The sequence below is a fragment of the Penaeus vannamei genome, chromosome 3 (assembly GCF_042767895.1).
Source record: "Penaeus vannamei isolate JL-2024 chromosome 3, ASM4276789v1, whole genome shotgun sequence".
In the NCBI taxonomy this organism is placed as follows: Eukaryota; Metazoa; Arthropoda; class Malacostraca; order Decapoda; family Penaeidae; genus Penaeus; species Penaeus vannamei.
The window spans coordinates 8,520,594-8,538,093 of record NC_091551.1 but is presented as its reverse complement, the minus strand read 5'-3'; the positions used below and the strand labels follow the sequence as shown (position 1 = coordinate 8,538,093).

The 17,500-nt window shown below is 47.2% G+C and overlaps 1 protein-coding gene across 10 annotated transcripts in view; it reads right to left on the bottom strand.

Moving 5' to 3' along the window:
* The window catches only part of Klp10A (kinesin-like protein 10A), a 100,925-nt gene that overhangs the window by 77,720 nt on the left and 5,705 nt on the right, over positions 1–17,500 (bottom strand). Inside the window, exon 1 of one of the 10 annotated variants that reach the window (XM_070140740.1) lies at positions 11,362–11,967. The exons of 3 other annotated variants lie outside the window; for them this stretch is intronic. In XM_070140740.1, the coding sequence (XP_069996841.1) occupies positions 11,362–11,866 (505 nt within the window). In that variant the 5' untranslated portion in view covers positions 11,867–11,967. Of the gene's footprint in view, positions 1–11,361; positions 11,968–17,500 lie in introns of those variants that run through there. 6 more of the 10 variants (XM_070140769.1, XM_070140749.1, XM_070140775.1 and 3 more) reach the window with 6 other exon arrangements.

Below are 17,500 nucleotides of genomic sequence, written 5' to 3'. Positions count from 1 at the left end.
GGGGGCAATGAGGATGGGAAGTGAAAATGGGAAGAGGGGGAAGGGAAAAGGAATAGGATGAAGAGGTAAGTATAGAGAGAGAGAAGAGAATTATAGCTTCGTTTAGTAACCTGCATCACATAGTTAATCACCACAATACCTCACTTGCTAGCACGCGCCCTACCAAGGGATACATTGGAAGGGAAATGAGGGGAGCCGAAGGGGGAGAGGTGGAGGGAAGGTGGCTGTGGGGTTAGGGTGAGAGAGGAAGAGAGAGAGTGAATGGGAAGTCCGGGGTTGCCTGGGAGGAAGCGAAGTACTGCGAGAGCAACAAGACAAATGTTTAACACGTATCCCGTAAAGACGGCGAGGGTATATCCTTGGAACAGACAAACAGACAGACTATACATATTCCCCCAAACTAGTCAGTGAGGCGGCTCATGCAATATCTCGATTACCCAACCCTTACTACAACATACAAATCTCCAACCAAGGGACAGAAGATTCGTAACAACATCCCTTACGACAATGCATGTCTCACGAGAGAGAAACATTACGGCGACCCACATCAACGACGGCTTGCCCTTGCCACCCGCAATATCTGTCCCAGCTCACAGACCGAGGGGAGGGCTGGTGAGGGTAGGGACAGAGGCAGGGGTATGGAATGGGGAAGGGGAAGCGGGAAGAGGATTTGACAGCGGGTGCACTAAAACTCACGGGAAGCCTTATTGGAAAACGTCTAGTCCTACTGGGCGTCCACGCACACCATCGAGACTTCCTACTACGTCACGACCGCAATACATACGGACGAGCATGATATGCAAGCTGCTGTTTAAATGGTGCACAGATAATAAGAACTCGAACCCAAGATAAAGCCATAAACAAACTGATAAGGACACGTCAGCGCCATGGCTATGACTCACGAATAACACAATGTTTAAGTCTGTACGGATTAACTGCAAAGGGGAGAGGAGGTGAGCGAAGGGGAGGCGAGGGGAGAGAAGGGGAAAGGGGAGGGAGAAGAATGGCTTGGTGATCCCATAGTAACAAATGAGACGAAGCCGTAAGCGTAATATGGGTAGGGGTGGAGGGACTATATACGAATTATGGCACGTGAGGGAGACTCAGACGGCTGTAGAACACGGGTCTGGCAGGAAAAAAACAAGTAACAACTAGGATTTTGTGAGAGCAATTTAAATCAAAAATGAAAAGGTCAACTGAGCACTGATAAGGACACCCTAGACAACAGACGTTTTGAGAAGAACACACATCAGCCTCATCAAAGGAGACACAAGTGGCTCATCTTATCACGCGGATGTTAAGGGAAGGGAGGAGGATGCCGAACGGAAAGGGACGAGAGATTGCGAGTGTAATGCGAGGAATAAAAAGGAAGACCGATATGAACAATGAGGCTGCGCAAGGAGCCGTGTTAAAGGATCATGATGAATCCATCTAGCTTTGCACAAGGATTCATTACCGAATGGCGGTTTACCAGCTGTCAGTTTGTATCTCACGTGTCTTACAAGAGCGATGAAAGAGACTAAGAAACAACTACACACGCTTTCGCAAGAACTCAAAATACCAGTCTCCAAGGAGAAATTTATTATAAAAGAACATAACGCTTGATTTTCGCTGTAGTACCTGCGTACTAACACTGGGAAAAGTGTAAGGTTTCATCTTCAATTATGTTTCTATTTGGTTCGACTCAATGATAGAGCAGAGGCGTTGGTGACTAACGGGGTAAAATAACGAACATTCACTTTACTTCCCATTGTCGAACTATTAACATGAGTCAGAATGACATATATTAAGTAGTAAAATAGTGCAAACAACTAACATTTTTAAGTAGACATTATAAAAGTGATGTAACTGCGAGCATAAAAGAAGCGAAGAACGAGATGCGACCATCAACGAAGCAGAGGCGCGGAATACACACACTGAAAAGAGGTAATTGCCGAGCAAGCGCGACCGTTGATCACCATCCGGCCTCCTCCCCTCCCTCCCTCTCCCCCTACCGGCCACCCCCGCGAGGGAATGCCTGGCCAGCTGATCCCGGCAGAGCTGCCTGCACTGAGAACCACAACGGTCCCGTCCGCTGCTGCAGCCTTTCATCACGCGGAAAACACCGTCATCGACGAGTGACAAGTCTCGTGTTATGGGAGGGGAATGATCTCGACCGGAAAGGGAAAAAATCGAAGGTTGTTCAAAATTTTGGAAACTGCGAATGCTCTTAACTGCCAATACAGTTCTGATTAAATATTTGTATCATAATTCGGCGTTCTTTAACAGTATATGTCCGATAACTCGGACCACTCAGATGCAGATAAAGACATCTCACTAAAAACAAGAGGAAATAATACGCACTATAACACTACAAATGCATTTAGTTAAACAGGTTCCATCTTAACTAATCAACACAAAAGACCCTGTCTACACGCTACACCACCTCACAACAAACATCAAGGCCGGATACTCTTCGTGATGGCTCCTGCACGCTGACCCCTACACCGGACGCGGCCTGGGAGTCGTAGCCGGTCCGTTATTCACCACCACAATCAACGTTTTGCTCGTCAATCACGCCCATGCGGCTGTCACCTGCCGGTTGGCTCGCTATTGCTTTCGTATCTAAGCCCTAAGGCGACCATCTTCCCGATGGAGGAGTGTTGGTTACAATGGAAGGTCGCTATGCTAATTTAGAGGCAGGGAAGTTAAATACTGAGCAAAAAATAACTAATGTACATATTTTAATAATCAATGGAGTTCTATTTCAGAAGAAAATATGAATCTGCCTCGCAATCTTCCCAACCTTTTATATACGATTCTCTCTCGCAGCTGACGAATACCGGTAGATACCGCTAGTTAAGATGAAGAAAGAAAATCCCCCCCCCCCCCCGCCCGCCATCCACATATCCCAACGGGCAACGGCGCTGTCTGACGGCGAAGCGGCGAGAAGGGGCTGGCGTGTAGACCAGTAGTCGGTTATTCCAGACCTTTACCGCATACGAAGACAGGCGCACGCTTTAAATTGGCGGTTCCTGAGCGTTTCTAGACAGCGAATCGCGTGTTGGCCAAGTGAGAAGTGCGGCAGATATTACGCCGCTGCTAATACGGAGGCGGAAGTGAACCCCGAGCGATTCATGGCCATGGTCATGAGGAAAAGAGCAGCAGTTACCATCAACTTCTTGGGAGGGATTGCAAAACCGAATAGGATTTTGAATTACGACTTCACGATTCTTCGTCGACTACGAGGTGTTTGTATATGTAAAATATGCAAACGGCAATGGTGTTAAGGATGAAAATCATAAACTGTAAAACAAGATACGGTTGAGAAACTAAGCGGAAGTACAAGACTCCCATGAGTAATGATAAAACACGGTTGACAGAAGGCCAAGGTCACCGTTTATATAAAGATGAGCCTTTATGTAGAAATAATCTAGTAAAAATATGCTTAAGAAACAATAAATCCTACAAAACTAGAAGTTCAGTCGTGGAGGAAGTCGCGCAAGCGGGCGAGATATTCAGGTACAGTGAAACCGAAGCCCCGATCGCAGTGAAAGGATTCAAGGTGAGAATCTGAGCCTGAACACGAGTCAGCAAACGCATAAGGTAAAAGTAACAGAGCGGCGGGCATCTGGTGTGTGCCGCCGCCGCCCTGCTCGGCGACTATTAACGCGTCAGCTGGAGCGTGGATGTGCTCGCCCTCTGACACTGCCAAACTGACTAACACTACTGCTCTGCTGCGATGTAAGCCGGTAGCCGTCCGATACTCGCTGCATTTCCTCGCGCCATCGCTCTCAGGCTGGATTCTACTTGGATTACCCACCGCCCGGCATACTATACTTTGAAAGATAGCAGGGTGGAGGAAGACAGAGGGCGGAGAACGACATTCCATGCATGACCCCAGCCCCCATCCCCCAACCTGCTGCACCCCATCCCCAGTCCCCGGTCGTCCTGCCCTTCCCCTTCCCCTTCCCTCTCAGCTCTCCCTACAATCGGACAGGGCTGCCTTCGGGATAGATGAAAATAAATCAGGTTAAGAAACTTTTGAGTTCCAGCAAGTATGCGGCCGCGACAGGGAACGTTGCAATCTTGGTAAGATTTTTTTTTTTGTTTTTGTAAACTAGCATGTGGAGTTTAAAAGAAGATTAGCATGTCTGTCTAGTACTAAAACACCTTAAAGCCCTAACCACACACGTACGGTTTCATGAAAATCACTAAAACAGACACGCTGAATCTCCATCAACAGTATCTGACACACTTTATCTGGTAAATATTTTACACAATATGTCACCCCTGATCGCTGATCCAAAAAAAAAAAAAAATAAAATAAATAAACAAATACAAGTTCTCTCTCCGCGATCTTGAAGTGAAAAACGACAGTTATGACCGATCGCAGCGAGATGTGGGCGTGGTGGCCTGGGAGCCTCTGCGCGCGGGAACACCCCACCGCCGATGACTCACAATTTGTCCCAACCCGTGCTCATGGCTTGGTGCAGTAACGTCCGTACTCATGAACGAACTCCGGCATATTTTTCTGCTGTCGCTGATTAATAGAATAAATGGATTGCAACCAGGGCTCTTATACGGGTAGCATTTCGAGGACTTCCAAACTATGCAGTGTATATTTACCATTTAAACGTTTTACGTGCGAGGTCTGAACTTACGGACATTATTAAACGTATTGCATCAAGAAAACATACAAAGAAGTTACAAAGAGCCTCGCCATGGCAACTCTCGCTCGAGCACGAGACTGGGTTACAACCGGCTGAGATAGCAACTTAATACTGCCGCCATAAATAACAATTACAGAAAGGAAGAATTATTCAATTACAGTTAAGGCATCTCCAACGAAACTAAAATGCAAATAACGCGGACTCAAAACACAAACGACGCTGAACAAGAAAATATATTAAAATTTCAATAAACTTGCAGCGTGGAAGTTGATGAGAAGTCATAAAAAAATACCAAGGCTTGATAAATTCATAGCAAATGAGTCAATGTTAACTGGGCTAGCCTCACGGCCAATCCAAGTCCCAATATTCATGGAAATACCACTGCCGCGAATGGGACTTCATTATTATAATAAAGGGGCCACTGAATTTGATTCGACTGTGATTCATCTTATGTGTCGTTGTACTAATAAAGCCGATCAAAAGCATGAGCAATAAATAATACCACCGATACCGAAAAAGTGTATCTTATTATCCAGCCTTTCTATTTACCTCGCGTGAGCTACGATTATGAATTATGAAAGATCCATCTATCCCAAAAATATAACATTCCGACATTTAATTTATGCTAATTACTATCCTCTCCGCACACACTCGCACACCTCGGGGGCATCTGAAGTGATATTCTTGCCCTCAGGCTTTACACTCCTGCCCCCCCTCCCCCGCCACCACCACAACCAGCTTCCCTTACACCGTCCATAAGCCACATTCCTCCGCACTGTCAAGGGCGGTGGGAGACGCATGGCTTTCCTTGTCCAACGCCCCATAAATGAAGTCGTCACGTTAATTACAAGCTCGACACACTTTCCGTTTCTATTTTAATGCCAGATTTGCGCGAGGGCAAGAGGGCAGGGGATATAGGGTTGAGGGGAGAGGGTTAGGAAGACAGCCCGAACCGCAAATATTGGAACGCTCGTCAACTTTCCGTCAACCTAGTCGAAAATACGTCTCCCAAATAGGAACCTCTTCGTCCTTTCCCTCTCGTCCCCTCGCTCCCCCCACGGCCTGCCCACTCACATCTGTTGCCGCAAATATCCTTCCCCTCGTTTGTCTCACATAGCTCTCTCACAGACTAAGCCCCCCTCCCCCCACCGCATCCTCCACCACTCGCTTCCCCTACCTCTCGAGCGCATTTTACGGTAGCGCACATGCCAATAACACACCCCTTATTCCCCTCAAAACGAAGGAGGAGGAGGAGGAGAGAGGGAAAGCGAGAGTGAGAATGAGAGAGAAAGCGAGAATGAGAATGAGAGAGAAAGCGAGAGTGAGAATGAAAAAGAGAAAGCGAGAATGAGAGAGAAAGATATTAATCCCCCCCCCCCTGTTTCGTTCCCGTACACGAACGAATACCACAGAGAAAAAAAAAAAGATAATGAGGCTGCCCCGTCCCTCCTCAGCATCCCTACGTCACCGGCCGCAATCCTCATGACCGTTAAATCAATATAAAACGCCACCCGCTCCCCGCCCCCCACGAGGACCGACTTTTAAATCCATTAACACTCATCGCCACCAACCCTCCTCCAGGTTCAAATCCCAAATGTCAAATAATTTCGCCCAGCCATCAACTGTTCTTGGGCTCACGTGGAGGAAGGGCTGGACAGAAAAAAAAACAAGAAAAAACGAGGAATGGGTGTGTGGGTGGGAGGGAGTCAGTGAGAGTGAGGGTGAGTGAGAGGGTAAGGGGTGTGTGGGGAAGGAGGGGGGAAGGGGAGAGGGGGGGAAGACCGGCTGACATAGAGAGGGGGAGGGGAGACAGGCTGACATAGAGAGAGGGGGAGGGGAGACAGGCTGACATAGAGAGAGGGGGAGGGGAGACAGGCTGACATAGAGAGAGGGGGAGGGGAGACAGGCTGACATAGAGAGAGGGGGAGGGGAGACAGGCTGACATAGAGAGAGGGGGAGGGGAGACAGGCTGACATAGAGAGAGGGGGAGGGGAGACAGGCTGACATAGAGAGAGGGGGAGGGGAGACAGGCTGACATAGAGAGAGGGGGAGGGGAGACAGGCTGACATAGAGAGAGGGGGAGGGGAGACAGGCTGACATAGAGAGAGGGGGAGGGGAGACAGGCTGACATAGAGAGAGGGGGAGGGGAGACAGGCTGACATAGAGAGAGGGGGAGGGGAGACAGGCTGACATAGAGAGAGGGGGAGGGGAGACAGGCTGACATAGAGAGAGGGGGAGGGGAGACAGGCTGACATAGAGAGAGGGGGAGGGGAGACAGGCTGACATAGAGAGAGGGGGAGGGGAGACAGGCTGACATAGAGAGAGGGGGAGGGGAGACAGGCTGACATAGAGAGAGGGGGAGGGGAGACAGGCTGACATAGAGAGAGGGGGAGGGGAGACAGGCTGACAGAGAGAGAGGGGGAGGGGAGACAGGCTGACATAGAGAGAGGGGGAGGGGAGACAGGCTGACATAGAGAGAGGGGGAGGGGAGACAGGCTGACATAGAGAGAGGGGGAGGGGAGACAGGCTGACAGAGAGAGAGGGGGAGGGGAGACAGGCTGACAGAGAGAGCGGGGGAGGGGAGACAGGCTGACAGAGAGAGAGGGGGAGGGGAGACAGGCTGACAGAGAGAGAGGGGGAGGGGAGACACGCTGACATAGAGAGGGGGAGGGGAGACACGCTGACATAGAGAGGGGGCGGGGAGACACGCTGACATAGAGAGGGGGCGGGGAGACACGCTGACATAGAGAGGGGGCGGGGAGACACGCTGACATAGAGAGGGGGAGGGGAGACACGCTAACAACGAGAGAGGGGTATGGGACACACGCTAACAGAGAGAGGGGGAGGGGAGACACGCAGACATAGAGAGGGGGAGGGGAGACACGCAGACATAGAGAGGGGGAGGGGAGACACGCAGACATAGAGAGGGGGAGGGGAGACACGCAGACATAGAGAGGGGGAGGGGAGACACGCAGACATAGAGAGGGGGAGGGGAGACACACTGACATAGAGAGGGGGAGGGGAGACACGCTGACATAGAGAGGGGGCGGGGAGACACGCTGACATAGAGAGGGGGCGGGGAGACACGCTGACATAGAGAGGGGGCGGGGAGACACGCTGACATAGAGAGGGGGAGGGGAGACACGCTAACAACGAGAGAGGGGTATGGGACACACGCTAACAGAGAGAGGGGGAGGGGAGACAGGCTGGCAGAGACAGAAAGAGAGTGAGTGAATGTGCGCGTGCGTATGTGCGCATGCACGTGCGTGTTTTGTCATGTGGACAGTAGTTCAGACCATGTTCGGGAAATCTTATTCAGACCGGAAATGGAATTAAATCAGTGCAAGAAAGTTTCCAACGTTTTCGTTCCTTTATCAATATTTACGGGCTAACCAGAAGCCCAAATAAGAAATAAAAATCTTTGTTCATTGTTAACTATTCCGATGTACGTAGAAGTACAACCTTGCACTATTCGAAAATCTGCGATCCTAAAAATTTTGGCATCTAACCAGCTAAGCATTCCGTTAATCCAGCTCCTAGGCTCGACCCTGTCAGTCAGGAGAATGAGGCAGCATCTCTTCCCTAAACCAATTCGTATTCTTTAGCGATTTGACAGACCGTTGCCCATCAAGAGCTCGATGTTTATGCAATTTTCCTATGACGTCAGAAGGCGACCCCGCAAGGATAAGAACCAAAGAAGAGGAGAGCGGGAGAAAGAGGACAGCTTCGTCTTCGTCTATATATTGATCACATAAAATGAAGGGTGAGAAATATGAATGTGGAACATAAAACAAAGATACAAAATGAAAAAGAAAACGAAAACGGGAAGCGAACCGGGAAAAAAGAAAAACACGGAACACGACATAATGACAAGCCTTAGATAAAAAGATTATCATATAAAAGCGAACAAGATATAGTGTTGGGTGAGGCTGTACACTAAGGCACGGAGGATTAGGTCGGGTGAGCAGTGAGTAGAAGGGAGCTAAACAAGAGCCACGCGCCCCTTCTCTCAAACAGACTCGTGGGAGACCGTCGCTGCCAATCAGTGGCGCTGTGCCGAGTATATGCAGGATAATCAGGTTTAATTTCCCCTGTATATTGGCTCACACAAGGGGAGCCTCTGTAATCATGTAATACGTTAAAACTAAACAAAAGTGGTGATTCACATCGTCTATGCTTCGTCACGCTGCTCGACGGATATGAAAGCTGCAATCCGTTTCTTTGTTTTTAAATTTAGCCTTGTACATAAGGTATTCATAATGCCAATAAACCACTTGCCGTTCGCTTTCACGGATGCTCTCCCAACTTTCAGTCAATACAGACTATTCATAAGAGCAACTGTTTGCTAAGTTTTGAATTGTAAAAGCAAATACGGGTAAGCAAGATAATCCGAGAAGACAGACAGATTAAACACCTAGATTCTTAGTACAATCCACAGCATACTTGGCTCGCTTCTAGGTAGACCAACGATGCAATGATAAGCGAACATCCTACCACCGTAACTAGACAGCACCCCTGAAACAGTTGGCCGCCGAGTGTAAACGAAACCCAGAATTGTTTAGACAAGGCTCTGCCCACTTTTAGTACTGTTAGCTACTGAAATAGGTTTCCCTCATTAAAATTTATAACAGTTCTATACACAAATCCAACAGCGATAACTAAAATGACATGACCATTCGTACATACTTCGCAAAAGTACCAAAAGTGTTTTTGACAATAAATCCGGTGCGGCATTTACGATTTCTTATTATTTCGCCTAGACTGATTGCCCGCGGCCACCCCTTGACCTGCTGTAAGGACCGCACTTGAAAGGGTCAGCCAGAGTACAATACGGGCCAATAAAAACAAACACTCCCCATGAATTCCTGGGCGCCAAGCTTTTAATAAAATTATGAAATAGTCTTCTTTCTTTATCGACCTCCCCACTAAATCCTTTCGCCCAAGAAAGTATGCGTTAAATTTTCCTTTTCCCAAAAAAGTCCCTTTGTCATGAATCTGAACATGCAAACGCCGTCTTTTATTCCGCCATGGCTTACATGACCTTGAATAAATTATAAATATAAAAATTATAAAAATGAATGTTAAGCCAATGAACCACGGGCGCGGGCATGCTCTTGGCGTGTTGCTTGTAAAGAAAAATTATTCTGAATGTACTAAAACACCCGAATCTTTACTTGCATACGTATCCGGGGCGGAGAAGACTGAAAAACGCTAACAAAAAATGAGGGAAACAAAAATCGCGTGATTATACCGAGGCACCCCGCCCACAATTAAGTCTTAGCTTAAAACCTGCTTTCCCATTCACAGTGTGACCCTCGAAGAGTATCTCAACTCCATCATACTCTACCTTTCGTCTCGACCTTCCACTGCACACCTATGGGTCTTTCCATGTCATTCATCTATTCGCCAAAGGTATTCTTGCCGGTTTTAACTGCGCAAATCTCCCGACGCACTTTCTGTAAATATCTATGGTAACAGCAGTATTTTCAGAGCGGGAACAGATCTTAAAGTACGGTTGGTTGGTTGGGGGGGGGGGGGTCTGCTGATCGATCGTAAAAAGAATGATTTACGATCAATTATCTTTCCCTGAACAGAGAGAGGCCCCCGCGCGCTAATACATGTCTCGATGCTGTACACACATCACGACTTTATGTAAATCCTAGGTATTCATTTGAATACAAAATATGTAGCCGTTATGCATTTTAATGCTCGAAAATAGTTACATGTAGCGTACAGTGTTGCATGGAAATATCAATAAAACTTAGATCTGCTTTTCATAGAATAGTTAATAGTCAAATTAACACAAAAAAATATCATAAGCCTGAAAGTTTAGCATACATCGTCACGGGTACTACAGCCAATACCAGAAGTCTAGGGCACATCAATACTGGACTAAGCCAATATACTCTCACTCAAGGTCACGGTCAGACTGCAGTTGCACTTTACTGTCTTCACACCTGTTCACATAGTATATCCCACGTGACCCTAACTAGACGCTACCTTCCGCGAGAGAATTCATTTATGTAAAGTGTAAGAAATCACATTTCATATAAATATTTTGCCATGGGTACTTGTACATTGGCGAATTTTGCGATCTAGAATCCTGTAATCAGGCAGTGTAAATTCAGAAATATTGGCACTTCTTAGCATGTAGGTGTCAGGAAGACTCTACTGGAGGCGAGGACCCTCGCTGGGCAACCCCGGGGCGACCCTAGAGACCATGACCTCGTTTATACGGTGACTCACGGCTAGAGGTTGCCCGCTCTGCCATAAAAGGTCCTCTCAGGGGTACACGCCAGGTACAACCAGTGACGGCAAAAAGTGAAGCAGCCATTTAAACCTAATCTGAATAATAGTTTAAACTGACGTGCTATTAAAAGAAAAATATGGTTCATTAGCTGTCTAACATGGCATAAAATCTAGAAACGATACTTTCTTTAGACTTGGCCATGCAAGTTGAAAGGAAACATGAAGCCGGGATGAGGCTCTTCTCAGCACCTTCACCTTGCTTTTGTCCGTCCTTTCTCTCCTTATAAACACACCTTGGGTTACCCCGCCAACCACCACAATGACCAAATTCATATCCCACGCGTTTCAACTCCAACACCCACCTTGGACTCCCCTTTTCCTCATGCACAATAGCCTTTAGCGAAAACCCGTTTACAAGTGCTGAACATTGACACTCAGAATGAAAGCACGTTCTCGTTACCTTGATTCTGGTTCCTCGTGATGCTGACGGGAATGGAACCTCGGCGCTCTACCTTGGGCTTGGGCGTGGGAGTAAGTGTAGGCGAGGGCGCTGCTTCATTTTTCTTTTTGCTCTTGGGAGTGCCCCCAGGTGAGCCGCTGCTTTTCTTCCCGCCTAAAAGCGATTGCAGAAATTTGGGGCGTGGAGTAGGCGTGCTGGTGGGTGTGCTCTCAGGTGTGCTTTTGGGAGTGACCTGGGACGCTGGGTGACTATTGGCGAGGTCGGGCTTGCATTTGACAACAGCTATGGGTGTAGAATTTGACGAACTCTTGGGAGATGACTTAGGCGTTCCATACGGCGTTTTAACTTCGAGTTGCACAGTAAACGCTGACACACGGCCCTTATCATCCAGTGTGGGCGGAAGCACAGTCACTCCCTGCCCCTGGATGTCCTCGTCTTTGCACCCACAAGGTGCATGCTTTCCGTTGCCCTTCTTCGAGGGATCTTTGCTGTTGGAGTTGCCCATAATGGGTGCCACGTGCGGAGTTTAGCTCTCACGGGAACAATACTCCAATCATACAGCCACCGCACCTTCGGCTGACCGTCATTTCCCAACAAACGTTAAAAGTTCAAAACAGTCCAGCGTTTATCCGGATCAAGGATGACACTCGTTGTGCAAAACAATAGCCAGAACGCCGTCAAGAAGGCCGTGTTATCCGTGACTGCGGAAGCAGTACTGGGATAAGAACAGCTAGCTTCACCAGGTGGCGCCGCTACACCACAAAGGGGGGGTAGGCAGGGGGTGGGAAAGGAGGAGGGACGATTATCTAAGAAATTTCCAAGAATTACGGAATGAAGAGATTATCTAACGCTATATGCAAACTCATTTAAAAGAACTTTCGAAAGTATAAACGACACTGATAAAGAAACAAACAAAATAAAAAATACGTAAGCACTTAAAAGCTGAATATAACAATAAATGCACCATGTATTATTATTTTTTAAGTACAAGTAAGAAAGGAATGGTATGTTGGGGGAGAAAGATGGGCGGTGCCAGCCGAAGCCTAAGGAGGCGACAGGTGTGGGGATGCTGAACGTTCAAGGCCTTGAAAGGGCAGAAGTAAGCTGCTATGCTGTACCAAAAAAGTCCGTGGAGCCTAACGACACCTGCTACTGTCCGGGGGTGACACTGTGGAACTAGCGTCGTAGGAGCTTGCTACATTCCTCCAGGTGTGACAAGGGAGGAGGAAGAGGTGGAGTTGTAGAGCCATGAGGAGTGCAAGAGGGGGAGTGGGGGGTAGTGGTGTCAGCGGCTGGGACTGCGGTGAAGGTGGCTAAGGCCGGCCGGTGGTGAGTCATGTCTGGAACCCGCACACACACACACACCAACGCAAACTCTGCCGTTGTGTTTCAGCACCGACTCCACTCTCACCCCTTCTCTCGTCACACTAACATGCCCATGAACACCGGAAATATGGCAGTAAGACAAGATCGCACGCGTCCTACAAAGCAACAGAAATTATGGCTTGTCAGGTGTCCAAGAAAAGCAAGTTTTCATGCCAATCATCCCACAAGACACTAAGGCGACCTGACCTGCAACTTGCAACCTGCTCACCTCACGAGTCTTCATGAGGCCGCGAGTATCATATGACTCACCTGGCACACCACTCTCGACACTCCCCAAACACAACTATTTCTTGACCTCTCACTTTCTGCAAGAACTCTGTTCACAACAATAAAAATAAATAAAGCCGAGCTCCCGCCTTCCAGCACCACGCCGTTCCCGCCGTTCCAAAGAAGCAACAAGACAGCGTGATCTGGCCGTCTTGAAGACCAACTCACGTCTGACTCACGGTTTATACTAACGCCTTCCTCCCTTGTGCATCCATCCACTGTCATTCATGGCCGTATTCAGCAGAGGGAAATCCGCCAGCATGCCGTCACAGCATTGTAAAGGCTTGTCGATTCTGCTACTTTCATTTTCGAAACCGCAAGGATTGTCTCGGCGGCAGAGGTTGTGGTGCCCTTGAGTCCGCATCCAGGCCTCCCCCGCTCTGCCTATACTGGTCCGCCCGCGCGCCCCTTGTAAGTCCACGCCCCATGCCCCGTGTGGGACGTCTCGCTGCCCTACTGGGAGGCCATTAATATGCATATGTCGACGAAATGAGGTCATCCTTATTTACTACCATTCAATTATGTGAAGTCCCTGCAGTCGAAACTGTCAATGATTATTAATACACTGTCTCCATCTACATCTTTTTTCCCCAAAACTGGCAGCTCACGTTGCAAAACAATTTAGCACGTCAGTACATACGGAGTGCCCTTAAAATTTTGGAAAAATATAGGTTCATGTTATAAATTACCATACATTCCTCTATCCTTATCCTTAATAACACATTTACCGGAATATTTTGCGCACACCCAACCTGCACAACCATTTTGACAAAAGCAAATATACTTCATCCTAAATCCTATCAAATATTCACCCCAATCCTCTCATTCATTAAACATTCACCAACACTGCATCCACTTCCCACGTTCTTTCCGCGCATGAATGAATTCAAAAGGGAAACAAAGGGCAAATGCTGATACACCTTCTGGTAGCCTTGTCGTTATCTTTTAAGCGACAAAGCCCCCTTGCCCGTGCAGCCGAGACTCGACGGTTCCCATGGACACACACAACCGCCTTCCCCGTTGCACTGCCACCGCCACGTGGAGTTCTGCATCGCCGAGGGACGTCGCTTCACGCATAGAGAGCACGAACGCCGTCTGGAGAGCTTGCAACCACACGGCCAAGCGAAATGAGAGAAAGAGGAAATGGGAGAGGAGTGAATCAAGAGCATACACGCCAAGAGGACAAAACGAGAAAGGGAGGCCAACACTGCACACGCCCAGGCATGAATACTAATTTGCCAAAAGGTTGTAATGTAAAACTGCCAAGGTCACGCTTACTGCATTGCATTTCTTTTCCCTGATAGTTTTATCCTACGTTAATGATTTTTAATAATTACCTTCTCTTCGTAAACCTTTAAGTAGCATACACCTTACCTTTCCTATTCAAATAATCCAAATAAGTAAAAGCTGTTTTATGTAAGAAAAAAAATCTACATTCGAAAATATGTGCATCCTAATGCACACATGAAATCATCTTACATGTCGATGAATCCAATAATAAAAATCTATCCCAATCAAATTCAAACTGCATGATGTTCATCCTCCACTGCTGAAATGCTAACATCAAACATTGTCCCCGTTGATTGAATATCCCATTCACCACAATGGAATTCTCATTATTTAGACTCAGTTACGAATTAAAACTTCATCTGATAAATTACATTTCCGCCCCCTTCTCCATAATTTTAAGGTAATTTCCCATCTGCTGTCGATTTCTTATATACAGCTGATAGATCTGTAGTCACGTATAGAAAAAAAAAGAATAAAGCCACGCTATCTATTTAATGAAATATGGTAATCACCAGTATTTTGTCTTCGAGCATGTTCTAAATACTATAGTGCGCCCAGCTGCCAAGTGACAATATGTTAATAAGCAGTTTTAATGTCCGGTGCAGGTCCTAGCTTCCCAACTCTCTCCTACACCAAGGTCAACATGTCACCTTCGATAAAGTATTGTAAATGATGTGCAGGCCTCCAAGGCCTTTCGTTCGACCAGATAATAAGTATTTATTGCCCATTAATGTAATGAAAAATAACAGTGACTCCGAACATTTTGCTTGTCCTGGTGTCACTCGCAGCAGGGATTTACACGAGGGTTATCAGTGTACAATGGACATGCTGGTCTTACGTATCGTCGGTTCGTTTACCTGCAAACCAACAGCAAACACGAGGCACGTTCTACATCACATCATGTTTAGCTATTTTAAAAGAGCTTCGGTAAGCTATTCAAACTATGATCAGAAATCGCAAGGATATATACTGGAATATGCAAACATCTTGAGATCCCATTCCCCGGTCCTTGTTAACGTTTAAAATATCAGGATGCCCAGAATCGAATATTATTAAAGAATTTACACTAATTAAAACTACACTACACTATCTTTATCGCCATAAACATCTAAGTTCATATCACATAGCACTGCTTCCATCGTAAAACTACTGCTTATAAATGAAATTATTATTATCATATATATATATATATATATATATATATATATATATATATATATATATAGTTTATGTTAAACCAAAACTACTAAAAATAAAGTGTGCATCCACTGCGCTGGCCAATCAGGGCAGCTTAACTTTTACTCTCTGCTCCCCAGATTAAAGCAGCATGGAAGGGGTCCACCGCGAGCTACCTGCCGCACACTTCGTTTTCCTCTGGGTCCTCAAAACAGCGGGGTTCGGCTGGGCAAACCTCGGAAGGCCTTCGCAAAATTAAGAAAGGAAAGCCTATATAACGATGCAAACTGACAAGCGCTCGATTATCAACTGAGGATTTACTGCATCTCGTCTTTAATACCACCTCGCTAAGCATATGGAGAGGACGAGGAAGGGTGAATTTACAGATCGTGTATGGGGAGATCCTCGGGGATTTGCCGGGATCTAGAGGATTGACCACGTTTATGAGGAGGCTCCCGTTAAGGCCGAGCGGGATGCGAGGGCGCCCGCACGCCCCGAACGAAGCCAACCATGCGGGCCTTCTGCTGTCAGTCACGTGGGCACTCTTTTAAGATGATATCGCGCTCTGGTTCGTGCATGACCTTGCTCGTCATGATCTACAACTGATGTTTGTAAATATTCTTGACGTTAACTAATACTATGGACTCTTGTTATTTAGTGGCTACTGCCGGCCGCAATTACCTGACTGCCGGCTGGTATTGAAAATGAAAATGTTTGGCTCAGCTGTTTTCGTATAGGGTTGGTTGACATGACTTTGTTCGGTTGACAGGTAGCATGACAGATAGCCGTACAGGAAATGCTCGAAAATCATGTACAATGTAATTAATCATAAGTACAAAAAGCGGAAAAAGGAAAATGCTTCGCAAATACAAGTAATTAAAAGGCTTCGTATGTGCTCATACACATGACCCGCTGAAGCTAAATGAAAATGAACAGCTGATATTGTTCCAAAATTCTTTGACTGCTAAATAGCCATGCATATGATACCAAGCCATGCATATGCTTGACTGACGTCAAGCCATGCATATGCTTGACTGACGTCAAGCCATGCATATGCTTGACTGACGTCTAGCCATGCATATGCTTGACTGACGTCTAGCCATGCATATGCTTGACTGACGTCTAGCCATGCATATGCTTGACTGACGTCTAGCCATGCATATGCTTGACTGACGTCTAGCCATGCATATGCTTGACTGACGTCTAGCCATGCATATGCTTGACTGACGTCTAGCCATGCATATGCTTGACTGACGTCAAGTCACGTATAGGATTGACTGACGTCAAGCCATGCATATGCTTGACTGACGTCAAGCCATGCATATGCTTGACTGACGTCAAGCCATGACTGACACCTACCCTCCTACATGCTTGACTGACACCTACCCTCCTACATGCTTGACTGACACCTACCCTCCTACATGCTTGACTGACACCTACCCTCCTACATGCTTGACTGACACCTACTCTCCTACATGCTTGACTGACACCTACCCTCCTACATGCTTGACTGACACCTACCCTCCTACATGCTTGACTGACACCTACCCTCCTACATGCTTGACTGACACCTACCCTCCTACATGCTTGACTGACACCTACCCTCCTACATGCTTGACTGACACCTACCCTCCTACATGCTTGACTGACACCTACCCTCCTACATGCTTGACTGACACCTACCCTCCTACATGCTTGACTGACACCTACCCTCCTACATGCTTGACTGACACCTACCCTCCTACATGTTTGACTGACACCTACCCTCCTACATGCTTGACTGACACCTACCCTCCTACATGCTTGACTGACACCTACCCTCCTACATGCTTGACTGACACCTACCCTCCTACATGCTTGACTGACACCTACCCTCCTACATGCTTGACTGACACCTACCCTCCTACATGCTTGACTGACACCTACCCTCCTACATGCTTGACTGACACCTACCCTCCTACATGCTTGACTGACACCTAGTCACCCATATGCTTGATTGACACCTAGTCACCCATATGCT